Here is a 21,806-nt window from a genome sequence, read left to right on the forward strand (position 1 = left end):
AAGCTACTATCGACTTCGCCCGTAGAACAACTAATTACGTTATGGTCGCCTTATTTCTAAAATCCAATTTCCAATAAAAATATATTACAAGACGCAAAAGAATTTTTAAATGTATAAAAAAAATACACAAGATAATACCCATCTATTGTTTAATATTTTTAATGTTATTCACAATCCATCGCAACAATCACGATTAATAGTGACGATCGCGATTGCATCGTTATTTTTTTATACATCGCGACTATCGCGGAGTTCTTTGGTAACATTTTTTCCATTGCGATGGTCACGATAGGATCGCGGATCGTTCGTGTCGCACATGATACGCGCTCACGATGTTAGGTGTCCTGTTTCCAGTACTGTATTTGGTAACCAGCAGGCACAAGTTTTGAGTTTGGATTTTAAAAGTCATGATCTATACAATTGGGTGCTTTGTTGAAAAGTGTGTATTTTTGTTTTTCTCCTGTTTGCTGGAATACCCACATCAACTTTATTTTTATTGTTCACGAACAGCATAAGTGTGTTTTATTTGCAAAGATATCCCATTTCGTTGACTACGCGAACTTGAGCACAAGTGAAATGAAAGTTGTCATGTGTTTTTATTTTTTTGTATTTCTTTTTGGAGGAACATGTGCTTCTATCAGACATTTTTAGTTTTTATTTGCTGTATTTTTTTTCGGGGTGGAAGCATTAATCTTTGAATGGTTTGGCGACTAACAGTTATACCCAAATTTTTTTTGACGTGCATAACGATAATAGAAAGCCCATTTGTGTACATAATAGAAAGCCCATTTGTGTACATAACACTGTCTCTGCAAAGTAAGTGAGCTTCAGTAGAACCTTGTTCTATAGAGTATTTGTCTTCAGATATTTCTTGTGCATGCTTGGCCTTCTTAGCTGTTTATTTTTATCTAAAAATAATAAGTAAATTCAATTTCAACTACATTAACAAACTTAGGAGTTTTAGAAAAGGGAGTAATAAAAAATATATATACTATGCAAGAAATCAGCTTCAACTGCGGAGCCGGTTGTGTTGTATATTCAATAGATATCACCGTTGTAATTTTTAAACATGCTATGGAAGTAGCTAGTTTTTAAAAAAAACTGTTCAATTTAATTTCAGTATATTGGATATTTTAAGGAAAGGAAATACAAATGTTTGATGAAATTAAATTTAATTGAAAATAACTCTGTTTTGCAAGTTTGGTTGAAACTATTAAAATACATAGTATATTTTACTTTTATTCAGGGTGACCACTCCTCCTTAAATTCCTTAAAAACCTAAAAAATCTCCTTAAAAGTACTTAAATATACTTAAAAAAAATTGAAATTTTAGCTATTCTCCTTGATTTCTCCTTATTTCTTAATTTTTCTGATTGTAACTTTTTTGGAAATGTGTTTATGGATTGTTCATCACCAGTGAAATAAGACATATTTCTCTGTTGCCTGAAATCCTATATTTTCTATCTTTCAGGGCATAATTTAATGCATATTTGTATAATATGTATAATTTTCTTATCATAGAACATAGTATGTAACCTTAAGGTAGAGAACTAAAATTGTTTTCTCCTTAATAATCCTTATTTTTTTATTTCTTTATTCTCGTTCGCAGCAAAATATCCTTAAAAAATGTCAACTCGTCTCCTTAATTCTCCTTAATACCCTTACTTTTGTTCTCATTTTATTAGTGGTCACCCTGTTATTTTTTTGTTTCTATAATTTCGTATTGAAATAATTATGCGCAATTACACCGGTACTTTTAAAGTTCATTTGAAGTTCGTTTCAAGTTTGTATAGCAATTTACTTTATTCAAAATTTGTATCATTTTGTATATATGAATTTGTATCATTTTGTCATATTTAAAAGTGCAAATATGGCGGGGGTTAAGTAGATGATGACGTAATTTTGGGAGGGGGGTCGACCAAATGATTACGGCTGATTACGTGGGCGAGGTGGAAGTAGAGATTAGGCAAAAAATTAATTACGTAATATGTGAACACTCCCTTACCACTACTAAAATTATGGATAGGAAAATAAAGATTTGTTATTAGTACCATGCAATTCCAACTGATGTTATACCAGCACTATTAGCATTGATTGAGCTTTGTCAAGCTGTTCCAATAAAAGGTGGAAGTGCTGGAAAAATGGTTTCACTTGTGAGCAACATATGCAAATGCCTTGAATGTAAAAACAACAATGAGGAAGAAAATTAAGTTGATGAAGATCTGCAGATAATTGAAGATTATTTATGAATTTTATGGAGAATGTCTTTTGGCTTAGATAAGCTAAGAATTTTGAGATGAAGATTTTTATACTTAGCATGGGGTGGAATAACTTTAAGGGATCGATAGTTTCAATTATTTATGCCAAACACTTCATTTAAGAATCCATAGCATTATGGCATACAGTTTGTGAATGTATATACCTGTGTTTTTATTAAGATGCGTACAACTATAGGTATTTTGTTATAAAGATATATATAAAACTATATAGTAAACACGTCTGTTATATATTCACATATTATGTCCTGTCTGTAAAGTACTGCCCTAATTTTATTTGTGTTTTGTGTTTGGAACGCAGGTTAAATTTAATGCTTTTAGCATTATGGTCTCTAAAAAACGATGTCACACACACACAGAGGCAAATTAATACATAGGTAATGTTGCACATGTTCTTTTTTAGAGATGCAGATCAAAACCAACATGACAATTTCTGGCATGGCTCACTTGCTGTTTTTGTGGTATTCATGTTGTTGAGTTTGTTAATATGCCCAAATGGTATGACAATTTTGTGTACCTTGCCTAACAAATATCATCTGAATCTTCACTATATAGTCTCTGTTTTTTGAGTATGCACATCTAACTGCACAGGCCTATTATGTTACAATAATATGCAGTAAGTTGCTAACAATGGCATAATATCTGTGCATTGTTAAGATGATCAAAATTGCAACAACATAAATAGGTTTAAGGATGCAGTATAACCCCTTTTGTCACTCAGTATATCTAATATATCTTCAAATCATGACAAAATTAATTTTTTAAAAATATTGTATTCTAAAAGATAAATAAATTCCATATATGATGATGTATTTCATTTAATATAAAGAATTTTCAAGAAGGGTAAAAAAAATCTAAACACAAAACAGGGGCAGATTTTCACCAGTAAAATTTTACTAAAAAATTAAGGTGTACCTCTGTGAGTGTTTGGTTAAAAAACATTGGTTGTGCAGAACCGCTTGAATGTAACTTTACATGTACGCAAGTTTTACGACCTCATGTAACAATCTCATGTCTACATAAAGTACCGTCACATATCTTTAGTTTACACACAAATTTAATTGCTTTCATTGTTATAGTCGTGTGCGAGTCAGAACAATAAGATTTGATGAATCCTTTTGTTGTCACATGTAACATGCATGTTATTGTTTAAAAGTGTTAAAGATCACAAAGGCTATTGAAATATATTATTTTAGAAAAATGAACAAACATAACAGGTTAAAAGCATTTCTATTGCGGTTTTTCGTTCTTAAACTTTTAAAATGCAATCTAACGAAGCTTTTCTATCGCCGTTTTTCGTTCCTAAACTTTTAAAATGCGATCTAAACAGCATTTCTATCGCCGTATTTCGTTCTTAAATTTTTAAAACACGATCTAAAAAAGCATTTCTATCGCCATTTTTTTATCTTATATTTTTAAGTAAAGTGAGTAAAAACAATAGATACTTAAATCTTTATTAAATTTTACTTAAATCTTTATTAACAATAGGTTAACAATAACAACAAAAGTTCTGACGCTACCGAAAGCTCATTCGAAGGTGATAACTATTATGTACATGTTAACTCTTAGTCGATTCTACGAGTGCTGTGATCTTTATTTTGTACAAACTAGTTGTTAGCCTGTGGAAACAATCCACGGGTGCGCCCTTCGTAGCTAAGCTACCATTTTGCGTGACAGACAGACGGACGGACAGACGTATACGGGCATTATAATATAGATATTGCACAGCAGCCATAACGTACCCGCCAAAGGCAATAAATAACAGATTGGTACCGGCTTCACCTTTTGCACCACTAAGTGGTGCAAAACGTGTATCTCTTTTAGCAAAATATTTTCTGGTGCAGTCAAAATGGTGCAAAATTCTAATTAACTGGCTAAACAATCCAGGACCAATGTTCAGGTAATTCATGACTTCAGATGAAGAAGATGACTGTTGTATATCTTCGTAAACATTTATAGTAAACTTTAAACCTAATTGGAACATTTTTGCTTTACAATTCTGTAAAATTTTGTATATTTTTATATCTAAATTTAAGGGTTAATATTTCCATATTTGAAATTTGTGGAATAGGTGGCTACTAGTAGCTAGCTAGGTTCTTTTTTATTTTGTAATTAAATATTTTTAACGTTTTTTGTGTCCCTAGCTAGCTACTTTTACAAATTTTCCTAAATTTTCTTTGTGAAAAAGTTATGTAATGTATCATTACCCTTCTGTCTTTCCGTAACAAATCAGTTCTCACGAAATGTGCAATATAATTTTCAAATACTCCTTTGTCGTCCCAGGCCTCTTAATTTTTTGCTGACGACCCCATAACTCTACATGTCGGTTCGCAATCAAATTTTGTGAGTAAATATATAGGGCCTATACAAGCTTACCCAGAAAATTTTATTGCAAACTAAGTTGCAAATCCCTAGTTATGGGGTTGTCAGCAGAAAATTAAGAGGCCTGGGACGAGCAAACTAGTGTCTTTTTGGCAAAAAAATTATGTTTCAATTCAACTTTATAATATCTATGCATTGATAAAGTTTAAATGCACATCCCTTAACAGGTCTAAAATTACTGATGACAAAAAATTCAAAAATTTCTATTACTTAGATATGTCATCATAATTTATGCAGCATAATTAAATCTGAAATTCTTTAAATGTAAATATCTTGAGAAGGAAAAGAGCTTTTTAAAAAATTTAAAATGACCTGTTAAGCAACTTTTTAAAGTCTATAATATAAGCCCAACATTTTTTTATACCTCCGGATCCCTTAATACAGCACTTAACCAACCCGTAAACTGTGCCATACATCCAGGTGAAGCGCTTTGGTACAGGTATACAGAATGTCAGAATTGATTGAGACGCACACAACATATATATCATGTTTCGGGTGTAATATATTTTTTTGAAATATAACTTTCTTGCAATGATAGCTAGTATAAAAACAGAGTTTATGAACTGTTGTTATCCTGTCGTAGCAAAAACAATCAGTCAGTATTATTTTATGTTACTTGTGACACCAAGCTAATCGCTAAGTACAGTTAAATCGTGTTTCACATTCGTATAGGCATAATACCCACTTCAAAAAAACTTTATGGCAGCCCCTGTTTAAAAAAAACACAGGAAATGGTCCATTGTTAACACTGGATGAGCGGTTAGTACAGATAAACCCTGTTGCACATCCGTGCAGACGTAATACACTTTTAAAAACAACTTTATCAGAGCTTCAATAAAAACACAGAAAACAGTCTGTTGTTAACATCAGGCTGAGTGCTAAGTAAAGTTAAACGGTGTTGCACAGACGTATAGAGGTAATTTCCTTTTCTCAAAAAACTTTATTGTTACCCTGTCCAGCTGAAATAATCACTCAGCAATTTTATTTTGTGGGGTAAGTTTTCTTGCCAGTAATAAAAGATTAGCTACCTAACTGCATTTAGCATAAAGAATTATTGATTAAAAATTTTTGTAGCCAAACTGCATTTTGCTACTTTCACTTTATTGCCAGAGGCAGCTAAAGAACTAGCTAGCTAGCCACAGCTCCAACATAAAAAAAAGTTGGCTAGGATAAAAACCTCTTTTACCAAACTAAAAAAAAACTTTAAAGTAATAGGTATAAGTAATGCTAGCTATTGCTCACTTCTCAGCAGGATGCTGCCTTAAAATCTACATTTGTAGCAAAAATCTCTAATTGGTTTGTTTAAAATTTATAAATGACTAGAAAACGTGACGATTTATTATCTCATCATGTGAAAATATACAGAAAATAAATATTCCTATAGATACAAAGTGTTTAAAAGAAAAAAAAGGTCAAAAGGAGACCTACAAACCTGACACCAGTACTTCAAAACCAAAATGGCCTTCATGATTTTTTTTTGGGGGTGGGGGGCTGCTGTGATTCCGAAATTAAGCTATGTGCAAGCAAAACCAATTCCTTGAAAATTGGGTTCTACAGGAATTTCTCAAAACAAAGCTACTCACAACCATTTTAAACTTAATACGGCTATTAATAAGAGATGAATAATGATGATCTTACATGATCAGCTCGAATTTTAGTAGACCAAGGAATAATGCTAATTGCAAGAATGTGTAGAACAGACACATAGTTGGTTAATCATATCCGTCCTGTTAACACAATGTGTTGAACTTAATTTAAAAATGGAAATGGAAAAAATAAATATTCATAATGTTGTATTTGGTATAGAGCAGTCAAGTTTAGCTTTAGATAAACCTATTTCATATTCCTGTACAACTTCTTTTTCTTGCATCAGCAGATTTTTATGACCATGTTTAATTTGATTTATAAGATTGGATTGTGTGTTTAAACTGACACCTTTTCTTGTTCATTTATTTAGTTCCCTTTTTGTAGCTAGTAACAGAGAAATATTATTTTTTGTTTTTAAACAAATATAGATAACCAATATATACAGTAATTCTATAAATAAAGAATTATCCTATATAAAGTTTTATAAATCAATACTGCAATTATAGGTCCCTTTGTGCGACCACATCCTGCTGTATGGCGATTGGTGCTTGGTAAGTAACTCGTGAAATAAAAGAATGCCTTTAAGAAGGGAAGATTAAAGCTCAATTATGTTATACTCTTTTTTTCTTTTTCTCAGTGTGAATTAGTTTGAATTTGCATACAGATAGAGGTGTACCTCAAGAACCCTCATTCAATCATTTATGGTGGCCATAAATTGTATTTAAGTAAATTTAAAAAGTTTAATACTTTTAGGAGCAAGTATTGTGTATACATTATGTTTGACATATGCACTGTTTCAAAGTTACAAGGACATCATTGCCATGCTTCACTATTTTGATCCTAGTTTAAAAGATGCCAAACCAGACACTGAGGTATTATTTTTAGGAGTCATAACTAGCATTATTAAATTTACTGCCGCTTCATAACACAATAGCTGCCTTCGAGTTTTGAGAATTGCTGAAGTAATTCCTTAAGTGTTAACAATCACAAGGGATTCACTTTGGCAAAGGAATTGCCAAAGCATCAACTTAATTGCCCACTGGATATTGTTACATAATTCAATAACATTTACTTTTGCTAAAGAAAAATAAATCTTTTGACGAGTATTCTATTTTCGACTGATTGTGTAGCGAATGTTGTGACAAAGGTATAACATAGTTCAGTCCATAGTTCAAAAAAAGCAGAGTGACTAGTGGCTAGTGATAAAATGCAACTTCAAAAAACACAAACAAGGGAATTTACTGTGTGTGTTGGCTATGCAATTTATCTGCCCAATGTTCAACGTGACTTAGATTTGTATATTTTTAGAATTTGGATAGTGCTGAGAAAAATGCCAAAACCTGTCGAAGTCCTTGCCAAGGCTTGTCAGTGCTTTTGCCAGTATCTTCGCATTTTTTTCTGGTGAAGTTTATTCTTAAAATTACAATACTGCTTTGATAATCATTTGCTGAGGCAAATATTTCTGAAATTCGAAAGCTGCAGTATTGGAAATATAATAGTTAATAAACGTATAAAATAACATTAATTTTCATGCAGGTGTATGCTGAGGACTGCTCATTTCAAGTTGTGTGGTCTCGCTTAGATATTTTTGTTGTAGCCCACTTTCTTGGATGGGCAGTGAAGGCTTTAATGTTAAGACATGCTGGACTGCTGTGGTTATTAAGCATCATGTGGGAATTTACAGAGGTACAATTTTTACAGTATTCAATTTAAATTTGTCTAAAATGTTTTGTTTTGTTTTTTAGCTGTTTGTTTTCATTAAAAGTTGAGCTGTTTATTACCTTGTGATAGTGTAAATTTTGAAAATATTTTACTTTAAAAGCTTGAATATTAGAATATATAATCAACTTGTTATTATCACTTTCCTGTGTAGAATTAATAATACTGATGTACTTGTGGCATATTTCGAAAGGGAACATTTACTACTACTTTCCTTCATGCAGATTGAATTACTCAAATGATATAGCCAGTTATATATACTGCATATTATTATCTGCAGTTTATATAACTGGTCATTTTATTTTTATAGTTTCTTTTTTCATAAATTTGGTTATTCGGGTATGTGTTGATATCATAGATATTTTTTAGTATGATAACTAATATAGTTTATATTATTTATTATATAATAGTAAAAATTATGTCTAAAAAGAAAGATAAGTGTGTATTTAACGAAAGTTGGCTTGCAGATGAGAGGTTTTCAGGATGGTTAGAGAAGGTTAACAGATGAAGAGCATATTGCAGTTACTGCTCGAAAGGTTTTGATATTTCAAATATGGGAGTTTGGCATTAGTCAGTCATACAGGAGGTAAAAAGCACTTCCAACAGCCACAAACTCTTTGCTGAAAACAAAAACTGTCCCAGTCGACAAGAAGAGATCTTTTATGAAAGATTGTAAACAGGTTTTAGTGACTTTGCTGAAAAAGTTGCAGGAAAGATGCCCGCTCAACTATTTAATTTGTTGTAATGCTTCATCAATTGTACCCTACCACATGGTTATATACCAACAAAAAGAGATGCATTACTTTGTTTGGACGCCTGGTTGACAAACTATAAGAAAGTAAGTGGCTGTTATCCAAAAAGTCCGACTTGGCAAAGAAGGGGTATGATACTTTAATTCAGTCAGCAAACCAGGAGTTGAAGGATAAGTTCTTAGCATTTAAATCAGAAAGAAGGATCGGCAGCTTTTTTGAAGAATTGATGCATGGAGTTCCAAAGTACAAATGTTGTTTCGAAGTTTTCAAGCTTATCTTTGTTTTGTCACATGGACAAGCATCTGTTGAGCAAGGTTTTTCTGTAAACAAGGGGCTGCTGACAGAAAACCTGGAAGAAGTCTCTCTCATTTCTCAAAGAGTTGTATATGATCATATCAATGACAGTGGAATACCAATCACAAAAATGCCATTACCAAACAAGTTGTTGAAAAGCTGCAAGCTGGCCCACAGTAGATATACTTCTGCTTTAGAGATCCAGAAGAAAAAAGTAAATAACAATGAAAAGGAAAGAAAGAGGAAGTTGAAAATGGAGGAGATTGCAGATGTGAAGGGAAAAAGCGTGCTGTAGAGTCTTGTATCAAAAGTCTAGAAACAGAGATAATGAGATAACTCTCCTAGCAAAGGCTAATTTGTTCAGGGTATCAGTTCGGACAAAGAAAGAAACACTATCCTCATTAGAAAACGCGTTATGAAATCTTGAAAAGGAATTATAAAGAACTATGATTATCTTGTTGTTTAGATTGTTTTTAAATTCGATTTGTAAAGGATGCAAAGGTTGGTACTGTGGGTTTAAAACTAAAGTTAGATTTGTGCGTTTCCAGAAAACGCTGTATCATTTGAAGGCTGTTTTCTTTTTTAACCTATAGATATACATGTACATTTGTGTTTTTGTAAATTTAAGGAAGATATTGATTTCTCAATATTGATCTATTCTAAAGTCTGAAGTTTAATATTGATTTATTTTATACTCCTGTAAAATAATTTTGCGCCTAATTACCTCGGCGCACTCAGATTGCCCTTCCATCAGTTTTGTTTTCCTCTTCATGTCTTTTTAGTGTGGTGTCGTAACTATCTATTGCAGCACATTCGCCTATTCTACTTTTTGAATATTTCATTTTTGTCTATAGATAATAATTTTTTTTATCATTTTAACGTTATTTATTATATACTTGTATGTACAGGAACCTTATTGATACCAGGATTGTTTTATGAATCCTGATTAGGACACCTGTAAATAAATAAATAATAAATAATAAAATGAAAAAACTCCTTAAAATCTCCTGCAAAACTCCTGGATTTTCATGTCTAAAATAGAGTGGTCACCCTGTACCAGCTTTTCTCAGAATTGAATCATTATTTTTTTTCTGATTTTATGCACAAAGATAGAGAACAATACCCTCGAATGTGACAAAGTTAGTTTTTAAAAAAAAAAAATTTTCGGCTTAGAAATACCTGATTTATGCGCAAAGTGAGCAAAAAGAATCTTAAAATATGTTTCATGGGCAAAATGGTTCAAATGTAGGGATTTTTGAACTTTTCTGAGTTCTGGATTGTTAGTTTTTTCTTGTGTTTTAAATCCAGGTAGGTCCATTGAAGTTTTGCTTGTTTATAACTGTTTAATACCATATGGGTTAATTTAATCAAGTAGTTGGTTATAATAATGACTAGATGTGTAAAAATAATGATGTAGTAATTAAATTATTAGCAGTAAAGTAGGAATACAAGGGGAAGTATAGTTGCTATATGTAGCAATATTCAACGACCCATATGTGCATTATAAATTTTCGTATATGTGATGTATATTCATTAATTACTAACTGATAGCTATTTTTAACTGGCTTATACTTTAAATCCGCAACGCTGATTGGCTAAAAAGCCTTGACTACAGGCTTTATACAGCACGATATAACTTTTAACCTCGTAGAACCTAAAATAGTAACTATAAATGGAAACAAATAACAGAATTGCTAAAACATAGCTACATATTATACAGACTCAAGAATCAAGTTACAGTAATCCAGTATCTCTGCCAGAAAAAGAAATTTGATAATTTTAAATCCACAAAACATTCAACAGCACAATGATCAACAAGCAAAGCGACATTGAGTTTGTGTGATAGAATCTTCTGAAGAGAAAGAATAAACTTTGGTTTAAAAAACATTTAAAAAAATCTGTATGTATCTTTATATTTAAATCAAACGTTTTTTTTTTTTATCAAAACCTAGTTTTTACACTCTTGTCACAAGTAAATCTTTAGAAAATAATCTTGGTTTCTACAAACTCAAACAAAATAGCGGTCAGTTAATAAATACAATGATAAACCATTTTATCTATCTCTTCCAAGAAATATTACCCTTGGTCAGCGTATTGGCCTTGCAAGCTTAGTCTACACTTTTGACCTTAGGTAATATTTCTCAGTGTAGACAGACAAAACGGTTTATATTGTATTAATACCATATACCATGATGTGTAAATGATCAATTGTTCTCTCTGACCATATAATATGTCCAAGGTATGTGTTGCAATATTTATTGAGTGTTGAGCTTCACTTTGTCAAAGTCAGTTTGTTGTGTTTTTGTGTACACTCGATTCTTTATTTATATTTTCATACATTTTGAACATTTTGGAAACCGCCTGCATTTTCTTTTTTCAACCGATCATAAATTCGATACGATAACGTATCGAATTTATGCAACAGATTTCATGAAATAAACATAACGGAAATGTTGTCACGAACCATAATAATTGAATACTTGACTTGATAAATTTAATATTTCATAAAAACGTTATAGCCATTTTGGGTTAAGAAAGGATTATTATCCCGTATATTGAATCAATAAGATGCAGATTTATTTCAATTAGTTCAGACCCATGGTCCGGGCTTTTGTCGAATCAGACCAGTACCATGGCTAGCTAAAAAGCTATATTGTTTAAGTCAGTCTGGTAAAGTTTTGAATATCTATAGCTATATTGTTTCATTTTATTTTTAGCTGCCTAGCTTTCTGATTCTTTAATGATTTCTGCTTAGCATCGCTAACTTGGCTGGTTGCTGATATAGTGTGAAATTGTCACAAGTGGCAACAACAACCAAAAGAGATGAAAGAAGTTAGCTACCTAGCTAGCTAACTTTAGTCAGTATATTTCATAGTGACATAGGGTCAACGTACATGTTGGCAACTTGCCTCAGAAAATATTTGCATTGTAATTTTTATAGCTCTAGCTAGTTAATGTCACGTAGGTTCTGCAGGAAGCTTTTTATGCTAATTTTATTCTATTAGGTTAGACACTTAAGTAAATCCCTCAACAGGGAAAACCAGTATAGGTAGAGGGTAACAGTTTAATTGGACAAAACTGTAGGTATCTAAGTTTGATTTTATATATGGACAACTGGAACGACCAAAATGGATAAGTTTACCTGTTAAAAGAAACTAAAGCATCTCTTGTCTGTTTAATAGCAACCGTGACGCTTCCTTACAAGATTTAAAACAAGAATTTGTTCACCCATGCTCTGGAATTGTTTGGTATGAACTGTAGATCATCACATATTTGAACTGTAAAGCCATATTTTTGAAACTATAATTTTTAAAATTTATAGACGAGTTTCAGCGTGACAAATGTATGTATCCCATACACACAGGCAATGTATGTCAACAATGATTGAAGAATTCAACTTAAAAAAAGCAACTTATGCTAAAATTATTAAAATTGGTTCGTAAAAACTGAAAATAATAGTTAAGAAATTTCAGTTTGTTTTCAACCTTATATTCCTTAAAATCTAAAAATAAAGATGAATAGCCAATTTTCCTTACCTTTATCACCTTCTTTTCATCCTGTCAGTATGTGCACGCATATATGAACCTTTGTAAACATTCATCTAGCACTCAAGGTGGCAGTAGCCTGAAAAAAATATTTTCACATAATTACTTATTAGTTTTCAGACTATTTATTCATTAAAAACTCAGTTTCAACAATTCATCTTTAAACTCCAATCTCGAAAAATAATTATTATGAAATTACACAGAAAAAAATATATAATTGTTAAGGAGAAACGTTCATAACAACAAAGATGGAGTATAACATAGAAATTTATAACAATATTTATAGCACGTAACTTCCGATAGCATTTAACGCCAGAACGAAACCAAGTTGTAGGAAATGCTGCTCTCAACAGCTTTTTATCAACCTTCACAAAAAATTTTAAGCATACAGCCATACAGGTTTTTATTATTGATAAAACTGATAAGCGCGATGGTTAAACCGTTTAAACGTTTCCTTTGATGTATTTTGACAGCCAATTTTATTTCACATTTGGAACTTGTGCAAGAAGACGAAACACCGAATCTTTTAGCCTGCAAAGGCTTTTCATTAAAGTTTAGTTAAATCTTTGTCGTCTTTTCACTAATTCTCGGATGGTTTTTATTTGGTTGAGAGTAAAATACCTACCAAGGTAGCTAGCAAGCGAGGTAGCTAGCATGCCACATAATTCTCGGATGGTTTGGTGATTCCATTGATTTTTACTCTGAGAATCTGTCTAGATAGCTAGCATTTTGAGTATATACATAAATATATTATAAACTTGGCATAGCAATTCAAAACTATGGATAAACAGCATGACAGCCTGTATTTTTATACAATATGTGGTTACGTTCTTTTGCGGAATGACAAAGATTGAGTATCCGGTGGTGAATACTAATATTATCAAAGTTTTAGCTCCAAGGAAGTGAAAGTATTATTTTTCCTAGATTACTTTTGAGACATTTTGGGGGACAATAATTCTGATATGCTATTAAAACTAAAATTTGTAATGAGTTGTGTCACTGTGGTGTATTATGCACTGCATTAACCCTGTTTCACCAAGTCAGGGATATGAAAATGTGTCATTTGGCCTACAAGCTCAATTGCTTTGATTTTTTTTACTATTTGATTACATCATTTAGCTTCCTTTAAAATGCCTAAATTCTGGAACAGAGGAAGTATAGCTAATACAAAGAAAATTTTATATCAATTCCAATACATTGGTCTAAAAGTATCTGATGACTTATAGTAAAGAATCCTTTTTGTTCTCAAGTTATTGCACTGTTTATAGATGCTTATTATTCATGACTATATGACCACTATGTTTTAACCTGTGGAATTTTTTTCTGTCTTTTATATATATGTTAACAGGTTGACTAACCAAAAGGGGGAAAATACAGTTATCCTGTACAGCTTCATGCATAATACTCACAATTGGTTTTCAAAACTAACAAATAAGGGTACAGATGGAACCTTGGCCAATGCCCGCGAAAATAAGGTTCCAAAATACAAGAATCGTGGTGTATGTGTGTGTTCTGAAGCAATAGACTTTAGCTGGAATGCCTGTAAAACACAGACCAGATTTGCTTGATAATTTTTTGACATATAACATTTTTTCATTGGCAATGTTTGGTAAGCAATCACTGCATGGATATATATCACAATGAGCATAACATAGATGCTTGAAAACTGTTAATTTGTATGAGCTTGTTTGAGCCTGTATATTTATCATATAATTAAATATAACTCATACATCATATATATAATTTAAGCATCATTATGTTATTCATGTATCATTTATGTCATCATGTATTATATATGTTATCATATAATCGCAAATATGAGTCGTTGAGCAACCATATGGGAGGGGCGTGGTTTGTATTCAAGTAAACGTACTTTAATCCCCAAACTATATAAGCTATATGAAAATTCTGTTCCAATTTTTAGATTGCTTTCTCACATCTTTTGGAAAATTTTAAAGAATGTTGGTGGGATTCGATTATACTTGATGTTGTTATATGCAATGGTTTGGGTATTCATTTCGGTTTGTACCTCTGTAAAAAATTGGAAATGAGGGAATATCGTTGGGAAAGTATAAAGTAGGTTGTTCTCTTTTTTCTTGACCTGTAAAAAAAAATGCAAGCTAAACAGAAGTAGAACCTACTAATGTTTATTAACGTCAATAAGAAAAATAAAAACTTTATAAACAAGGGATGTAATAATGATTGTTACCCGTCTGGATTTTGTAAGCAGGCAATACAAGTTTTCAGGTATTCTGATTGGCTAAATGCTCTTGACAACGGGGCTATATGGAGCAGTATTTCCCGTCGTCAAGAAAAATGGTAGCTTAAAATATAAACAAGCACAAGAAAACAAATTTGAAAAAGAACTGAAAATAATTTTATATCTAATTTCTACAATACATTAACTGATAAAACATTTTTTTACCCTGAGTGTTAATGAAAGTAGTAAATTGTATTATTACAGTATAAAAGCACTAAACAAAACTTTTCTTTTTTATTTAACTAAGACAGTTAACAAATAAAGTAATACCCGATTACCCCGTGCTTTACCTAAAATATTGCCCGTAGTCATTGCAGTGACCTCCCAAGCTCAGTGGGCACTTAGACCTCAGGCGATATTTTGCGGTACAGTCCGGGGGAATCGGTTATTATTGCATTAAGGTAGCAGTAGTGGAGTTATCAGGTATTGCTTAATTATCCTGCAACATTAAGAACTACCATAAGAGTTGTTTTATCCACAAATAATTTTCTGTTTTGTACACCACAAATGATTGATTAAGTTGATTGTCGGGTTTTAGAGATATTCAGGGAGCTTCCAAGAAAATTAGAAGAGCTGTGTTACAGTTTACGCCTGTGAGGTATGTAAGCAGTTCTTATTAAGTTTGTTGTTAATTCGTTAAGGTACGAAATTTTAATCAGTCCATCTTTGTACTCTCTGATTGACCAATTCAGTTGAGCAGGGATAAAACACAGATGAAACTTGATTAATTTTACATCTGCTAATATGTGCCATTTAGATAACTATTTCAGTGAATCATTAGTGCCAGTGTTTACAGGATCGGCATCTCAGCACTGTTGAGTCTATCTCCATCATAACTCTAAAATAACAAAAAGGGTAAAAGGTGCTTAGTCTGAATCTAAAAATGGATCTGTTCGAGCTTGTGATCAATTGCTTTCAATATTCCAGCTTTATCAAATCCCTTGATTATCAGCTGCTGGAAATTTCTCAAATTATTAATAATTCATTGAGCATGAACTAGTTTTACCACAATATGGTTTGTACACACATTATTTAAAAAAAAAACACCATTAAGCAAATTTTGGATTTTTAGGGCAATTAAAAAGTTCAGACATTAAAAAAATCGGACAATTATATCTCTGGACAAACATTCTGAAAATAAATCTGCACATGCGCAATATTTAATTTACCATACTACGTAATTTTCTCTTATTCGCCAGCATTTATCAGCCCATCAGATTTCGAAATACAATTGCAAGACAAGGTTTAGAATTTCATAATGAAAACAAAGTTAAGGAGAAAGAAAAGTTTAACTTTTTTTGTGCAATATTTAATATAAACATTGAATATCTTATTATTGAGTATAATTATCGAGTATAGTAAATAAAAAAAGTGCTGAAATATGCTGAAATGTGTAAAGTAACGAAATAAAAATAAATATCTTGTTATGTACAGTTTAATTTTTCGCGCTGGTGTGAACTGCATTCAAACGACAGTGACGAATGACTGTGAACATTCTTTAAAAAAAGCCTTTCAAATAAATAAATTAAGCATAAGATCCATACAAAATAGCTGAGTATGTAGATATGTATTATGTGAGAAATCTGTCAGGTCATTCCATATAGCATCATGATTTCTTATGTAAACTAAAGTAAAGTATAAACTGTTTAGCTGGACAGAAGTACGATGGTTCGACCCGAAATGCATAAAGATGAGATATACGTCACTATGTTTGCTATGTATCATCTGGCAGGTGTGTATTTTGTACAAGTTGCAAACGTGCCCATAAATCGCAATGTCTACCATATTTAATCTCTAAGACCGGTTTGTGATAATAACTGCAAAAAATTTTGCACTGCAACGTCACAGCAAGAAATGCTAGAAACACATCGTTTGTTAGAAGAATAGTAATGAGCTTGAAAAAAACGTAGTATAATGTTTTGCTAAATATTTTGTTTGATATCCAAGCCAATCTTTTTATGAAACTCTTCTGTTTATTTTAATCTTATACATATTTCAGTCTGAAAAATCGTCTTGTTTAGATTAGATTAACTTCATGCTAAATAGTGAGTTTCTATCTCCGGCCTCAAATAAGTGCCTTTTACAGTTTAGAAATTTAATGAGTTCCAGGGCGCTAATTAGAGTAAAGACAATTTGTTGTTTAGATTTCAGAGTTAAACACGTTCTTCTTGAAGCATGTGTTTGTTCTTCCCACTGGTCATTATCTCAATGTTGGACGTGTTGTTCTAATCAGTTTAGTTGTTATGCCTACCCTCAGGTAAGGTAACGAGCATTTCATCATTTCTAAAAAAAATCTATATTATAATAACCACGGTACTGTCAGCGCCCATTAATATTCATGTTCCAATTCGAATTTTCTAACCGGCAAGCGTTCTTATTTCTGCACTCTCCCAAGGGACTTTACTTCTGCCAAGTAATCAAAAACCTCATACTTTTCAAATGGCTAAGCCCATTTCGACGTTTAGTTTTGACTGAAAGCGTCAACGAGCAGAATACGCAATCACATAGATTGATTTTGCGCAGTTAATCAGTTTTATTTTTACGAATTTTTATAGTTTAGTTGTATCTTTTTCACTTTCTTTCATTTCTAAATTTTAAATATATTTATTTTGATGTTTTAGCTACATAGCCGTAGGGACTTTCATTTGATCATAACTATGCATACAAATTATTTCTGAGAATGTCCCCAGACAACACTGCAGGATTTTTTTTTCTTTTTGATTGTTTATTATCTCCCTTCAAGCGGAAGATTACTCTGAAAGTGCAGGACAATATTACAGATGATTTTTGAACAATTGCTGTTTTGTTTTAAATTTCGTTTGCTTGTCTATTCCCTCTGTTTCTCATTAAATTGTCTGTTACATTTTTTCCTCCAGCCTGAGGAGTTGCTAAGAAGTTGCTTAATTTTTGGGTCAAATAGACACTTCCCGAATAAAAACTTTAAGTAATCTTTTTCACATCGAAACGAGGCATCCCTTGGCTTAGAAAGTAAATAAAGAAGGCGAATTTAAGTGAGAGTGCATGTAAAACTGAATGTAACGAAGCTTATCCAGAAACTTCAAGACAAAGACCTGAAAGGGTAACTGTTGGTGGTTCAGGTATTTTTGCTCTGGATGTGGGAGTGCAACATACAATCAGTCCAAAAAGAAGTCATGGATTGGTTTTTTCGCATTTCCATCGGATGATTCCGTAGCACGTCAATGGGAAAGAGCTGTGTCAGACGAAAGGGAGTTGGTGATACATTTAAAATTACCAAAAAAACTGTGGTTTGCGAATTCCACTTCAAAATAACAGATATCAAAGTATCAGCTGGTGGAAAAGGTCGCAAATCTTTAGTAAAAGGTGCTATTACATTCATATTCAGAACCGTAGAAGAGCCAAAATCCAAACGTAAGCCACCACTTGAACGCTTATGTGTTAATAATATTAAATATGAGTGCGATGCAGTATATATGATCAACCTGAAGATGAGCTTTTATTATATGATCAACCTGCTGTACGGGAAGACATCAGAACAACAAGGTTACTATTTTTAAATGCACTTGTTGCGCCCCTTTTCCTCTTACCCAGAGTCTGTGCGTGAGAATGGTGCATTGAGTTTGTAACAAACTAAGGTTGTTTTTCGTGAAAGATACGGCACTTAGACCATTTACAAACGCTAAGTTAGAACGAGTTTTTAGCCGCATGAACAGAATCAAAATGGATTCGCGGAATAGATTAGCGCAGGAACGGCTCGAAAAACAACTGCGAGTTGGCGAGGAAAGTGTTAATATAACAACTTCAATCCAGATTGTTGTATTCAAATTTGGTATGCAGAAAAAGTTCCAAGATTAAATGGTGCAAAACGCCGTAAATATTCCTCTAAGAGAAGAAATATTACAGACGGAGCAAGCAATAACACAGTGATGGACATTGCTGCTGTCACTTTGTCGGAGCTGGAAAGTAAAAAAGATGATGATAGTGAACTTTTATAAAAAAAATTTTAAGTTGAAAGTTTTCTATAATAAAAAGGCAATTATTTGATTTGGTTCACTTTCCTCAAAATTTAGTTCCTCACAATTTATTGCTGCTTCTCTTATTATTATATTTTTCGTTGAAACATAGGAGCTGGGAAAGAAGTTATTCGTAACTCGTCCACCGTAGAAAAGTGAGCATACGCGATAAGAACTAAAAACAAATATAAAATGTCCAGACACCGTGATCGCTGAGCAATATGTGTGTGCTGATTGCAGGTACAGGAACTTTTTTCTATAAATCCATTGCTGGTAAGAAGAAAACTGGAAAATTAGCTATAAAATCATACAAATATGTCACACCATTACAGTGTTTAAATATGCTGGAAAGTTTCCCTCATCCTGCCACCATGGGACCGCACTCGGCAAACACTGAACTGGTACAAATATAACATGTGTAAAGCATTTCTGACATCATAATTAGAATCCTGAAAGAATAGCTATTCATGTTTATGACATGGCTCAAGAATGGATTTATTTTGTCACATGTTAGTTGGTTAATGGACATACCAAATTCAACAATCTCTCACCACATATCATGGATAAATTATTTGTATTTCACTTTGGGTTCCATGCCAATATAGCATTCTAAAGAACAAATTCTTGATACAATGCCAGAAAGTTTCAAGGCTACTTATCGTGATACAAGATGTATTTTGGATTGCATAGAATTTTTTGTCGAAGGCCTTCTTCTTTGATAAGTCAAAGCACTCATTGGTATTGCACCCCCTGGTGCAATAACATTCATAAGTCAACTTTATGATGGTTCGATTTCTGATAATGAAATAATTATGAGGTGTGGTATATTGAATCCTGCACTTTGGGGAAGTGATGACTCAGTAATGGCTGATAGAGGATTTACCTTAGAAGAACTTAGACGGTTGAATGTTAAATTGAACATTCCATTTTTGCTTGGTGGCAGAATCAACTTACGAAGGCTGAGGTAAAGGAAAGCCAATCTATTGCTTCGGTTCTTATACATGTTGAGCGTGCCATTAGACGTGTGAAACTAGTATAGAAAGTGTTGCGGAGAGGTTGCCAAGGCAAAGGCATTAAGCACGGCAAAGGCACGGCAAAGGCAGCCAAGGAAAGAGGAAGAGGAATCAGCAAGGCAGGGGTAGGCAAGGCATGGGAGGCACAGGCAAGGGCATAGTAGGCAGGCACCAGAAAAGGCATGGGAAGGGTAGGCAAAGGCATTAAGCACGGCAAGAAAAGGGCACGGCAATGCACAGCAAAGCAGGCAAGGAAACAGGAAGAGGAATCAGCAAGGCAGGGGTAGGCAAGGCATGGGACGCCAGGCAAGGCCATAGAAGGCAGGCAACAGAAAAGGCATAGGAAGGGTAGGCAATGGCAAGGGGACGGCAAGGCAGGGGCAGGCACGTTAATAGAAACTCTCTCCCCCTACAACTCAAAGATATACTCAATGTAAAGTATTACATTTATATAAGGTCAATATACAGTGAATCATCTTAGCAGAATTATGTGCCAATATAATACAACCTGGTTGTTGTAGGTGCAAGATAATTGTTTTTCATGCCCTGTCCAGGATTCGAACCTGGATCTCTCGTTTGCAAGAGTGTCATAGCCATTAGACCAACAGGGCATGAATATATTATGAAAAACTTTACATGTGTATCTTATATATGCTCACATAGCCTTTTTACTAACTAGGCAGGGGGACCTGGCGTTGATTATGTCTGGTTTAGTCACAAGTAACTATAACACCTGGCGCGATTTATACGTTTTGTAAACTGTGCCACACAAACATGTGGAGCGCTTTAGTACATGCAGTATATATATGATAAATTATGTGAAGCACACATAACAGTAAGATGTCTCAGGTGTAATATATTTTTTAAATAATAACTTTTTTGCAAAAATACAGTTTATATGTTGTGCCCATCTTAGCGAATTTTTTCAAAATGTTTCTGGCAAAACTTAAAAAGTGAATTTCAATCCAGGGTGAGTGCTTAGTACAGGTATGTTGCACATCCATATAGGTTTAATACCATTTCAAACAAAAGATTAGCTTAAACTTCTGTTAAATAGAAACACAGGTAACAGCTTGTTGTTAACACAGGGCTGAGAGACTTGTACAGGTATACTGTTTCGCACATACGTTTCGGCACAATACCCATTTCTAAAAAACTATCCTAACTTCAGTTCAAACAAACAGACAGTTAACAACCTGTTCTTATCCTACGCAGCTAAAACAATTTTATATACTTTGTGGAAAATTTTGTAACATTTAAAAATAAAAATACAGTTTAAATAGAAACAACCTGTTTTTACCTTCTCTAAGCAAAAAACCCCCGCAATATTTAATGGAAAAAGTTTCTGTTAAAGATTAAAAATTAAACACCGCACTATGATTGAGTGTATTATCTCACTCACTGTGTAGTATATGTAGAGCTATAGCTAGCTATAGCCAGAAAATCTATTTCTTTGTAGCTAGCTAGTTTTATACTAGCCATTATGATATTGTTTGATCTTTTTATGCTATTAGCCAGCTAGCTCTTCAATTCAAGTAGCTCTAGCTAGCTATTTAAGTTCTATTATTATTCCAGCTCAGTCAGTAGTTTTATGCTAGCTAGCCTTAGGTGTGAGTGAGAATAAGAAAGGGTTCATTACATACCCTTTCTTTCTTCGCTTTCTTAAACATAACAAGCCCTTCCGTCAGTTGCGATATGGCTTAGATTGAGTTTGAGGCGCTATGTGTCCGAGAAAATGTCATGTGATGTTAGTAAAAGTGATTTACGTATCACGTGGCTAAAAAGTGTAGGCAGATTTAACCTAAACTGGAAACGGCACCATTTACACTTGGTACCATATTTAAAAAACAACCAAAACTCCATCGCCGTGCTAAAAACATGTTGTCTCGCTCACTAGAAAAATGTACCTAAGAATGACCATATGAAATCGCTGGGAGACTGGGCCCCAAAACGACGGATTTTTGATATTTTTGATGTATAGGGGGA

At 33.0% G+C, this 21,806-nt stretch overlaps 1 protein-coding gene and 1 long non-coding RNA gene across 7 annotated transcripts in view; one reads left to right on the plus strand and one right to left on the minus strand.

The window, feature by feature from the left end:
- The window catches only part of LOC130647210 (phosphatidylserine synthase-like), a 55,211-nt gene that overhangs the window by 19,468 nt on the left and 13,937 nt on the right, over positions 1 to 21,806 (plus strand). For 4 of the 5 annotated variants that reach the window (XR_008982817.1, XM_057452987.1, XM_057452984.1 and 1 more), the window contains exons 2-10: positions 2,680 to 2,774; positions 6,752 to 6,796; positions 6,999 to 7,117; positions 7,554 to 7,646; positions 7,782 to 7,931; positions 14,480 to 14,631; positions 15,354 to 15,413; positions 16,466 to 16,547; positions 16,960 to 17,072. Coding sequence is in view for 4 of the 5 variants with exons in the window: in XM_057452987.1 (XP_057308970.1) it covers positions 2,680 to 2,774; positions 6,752 to 6,796; positions 6,999 to 7,117; positions 7,554 to 7,646; positions 7,782 to 7,931; positions 14,480 to 14,631; positions 15,354 to 15,413; positions 16,466 to 16,547; positions 16,960 to 17,072 (909 nt within the window). In the remaining variant the exon portion in view is untranslated. The remainder of the gene's footprint in view (positions 1 to 2,679; positions 2,775 to 6,751; positions 6,797 to 6,998; positions 7,118 to 7,553; positions 7,647 to 7,781; positions 7,932 to 14,479; positions 14,632 to 15,353; positions 15,414 to 16,465; positions 16,548 to 16,959; positions 17,073 to 21,806) is intronic. The other variant, XM_057452988.1, reaches the window with a different exon arrangement.
- On the minus strand, positions 85 to 12,675 carry LOC130647211 (uncharacterized). 2 transcript variants are annotated; one of them, XR_008982818.1, is made up of 2 exons: positions 12,547 to 12,675; positions 85 to 908 (listed from the first exon to the last, which is right to left on the minus strand). It is a non-coding gene; the product is annotated as an uncharacterized LOC130647211 (long non-coding RNA). The 2 variants fall into 2 exon arrangements; XR_008982819.1 differs by lacking the exon at positions 85 to 908 and adding an exon at positions 12,154 to 12,310 and having other exon boundaries at positions 12,547 to 12,667.

The sequence above is a fragment of the Hydractinia symbiolongicarpus genome, chromosome 6 (assembly GCF_029227915.1).
Source record: "Hydractinia symbiolongicarpus strain clone_291-10 chromosome 6, HSymV2.1, whole genome shotgun sequence".
Taxonomy (NCBI): domain Eukaryota; kingdom Metazoa; phylum Cnidaria; class Hydrozoa; order Anthoathecata; family Hydractiniidae; genus Hydractinia; species Hydractinia symbiolongicarpus.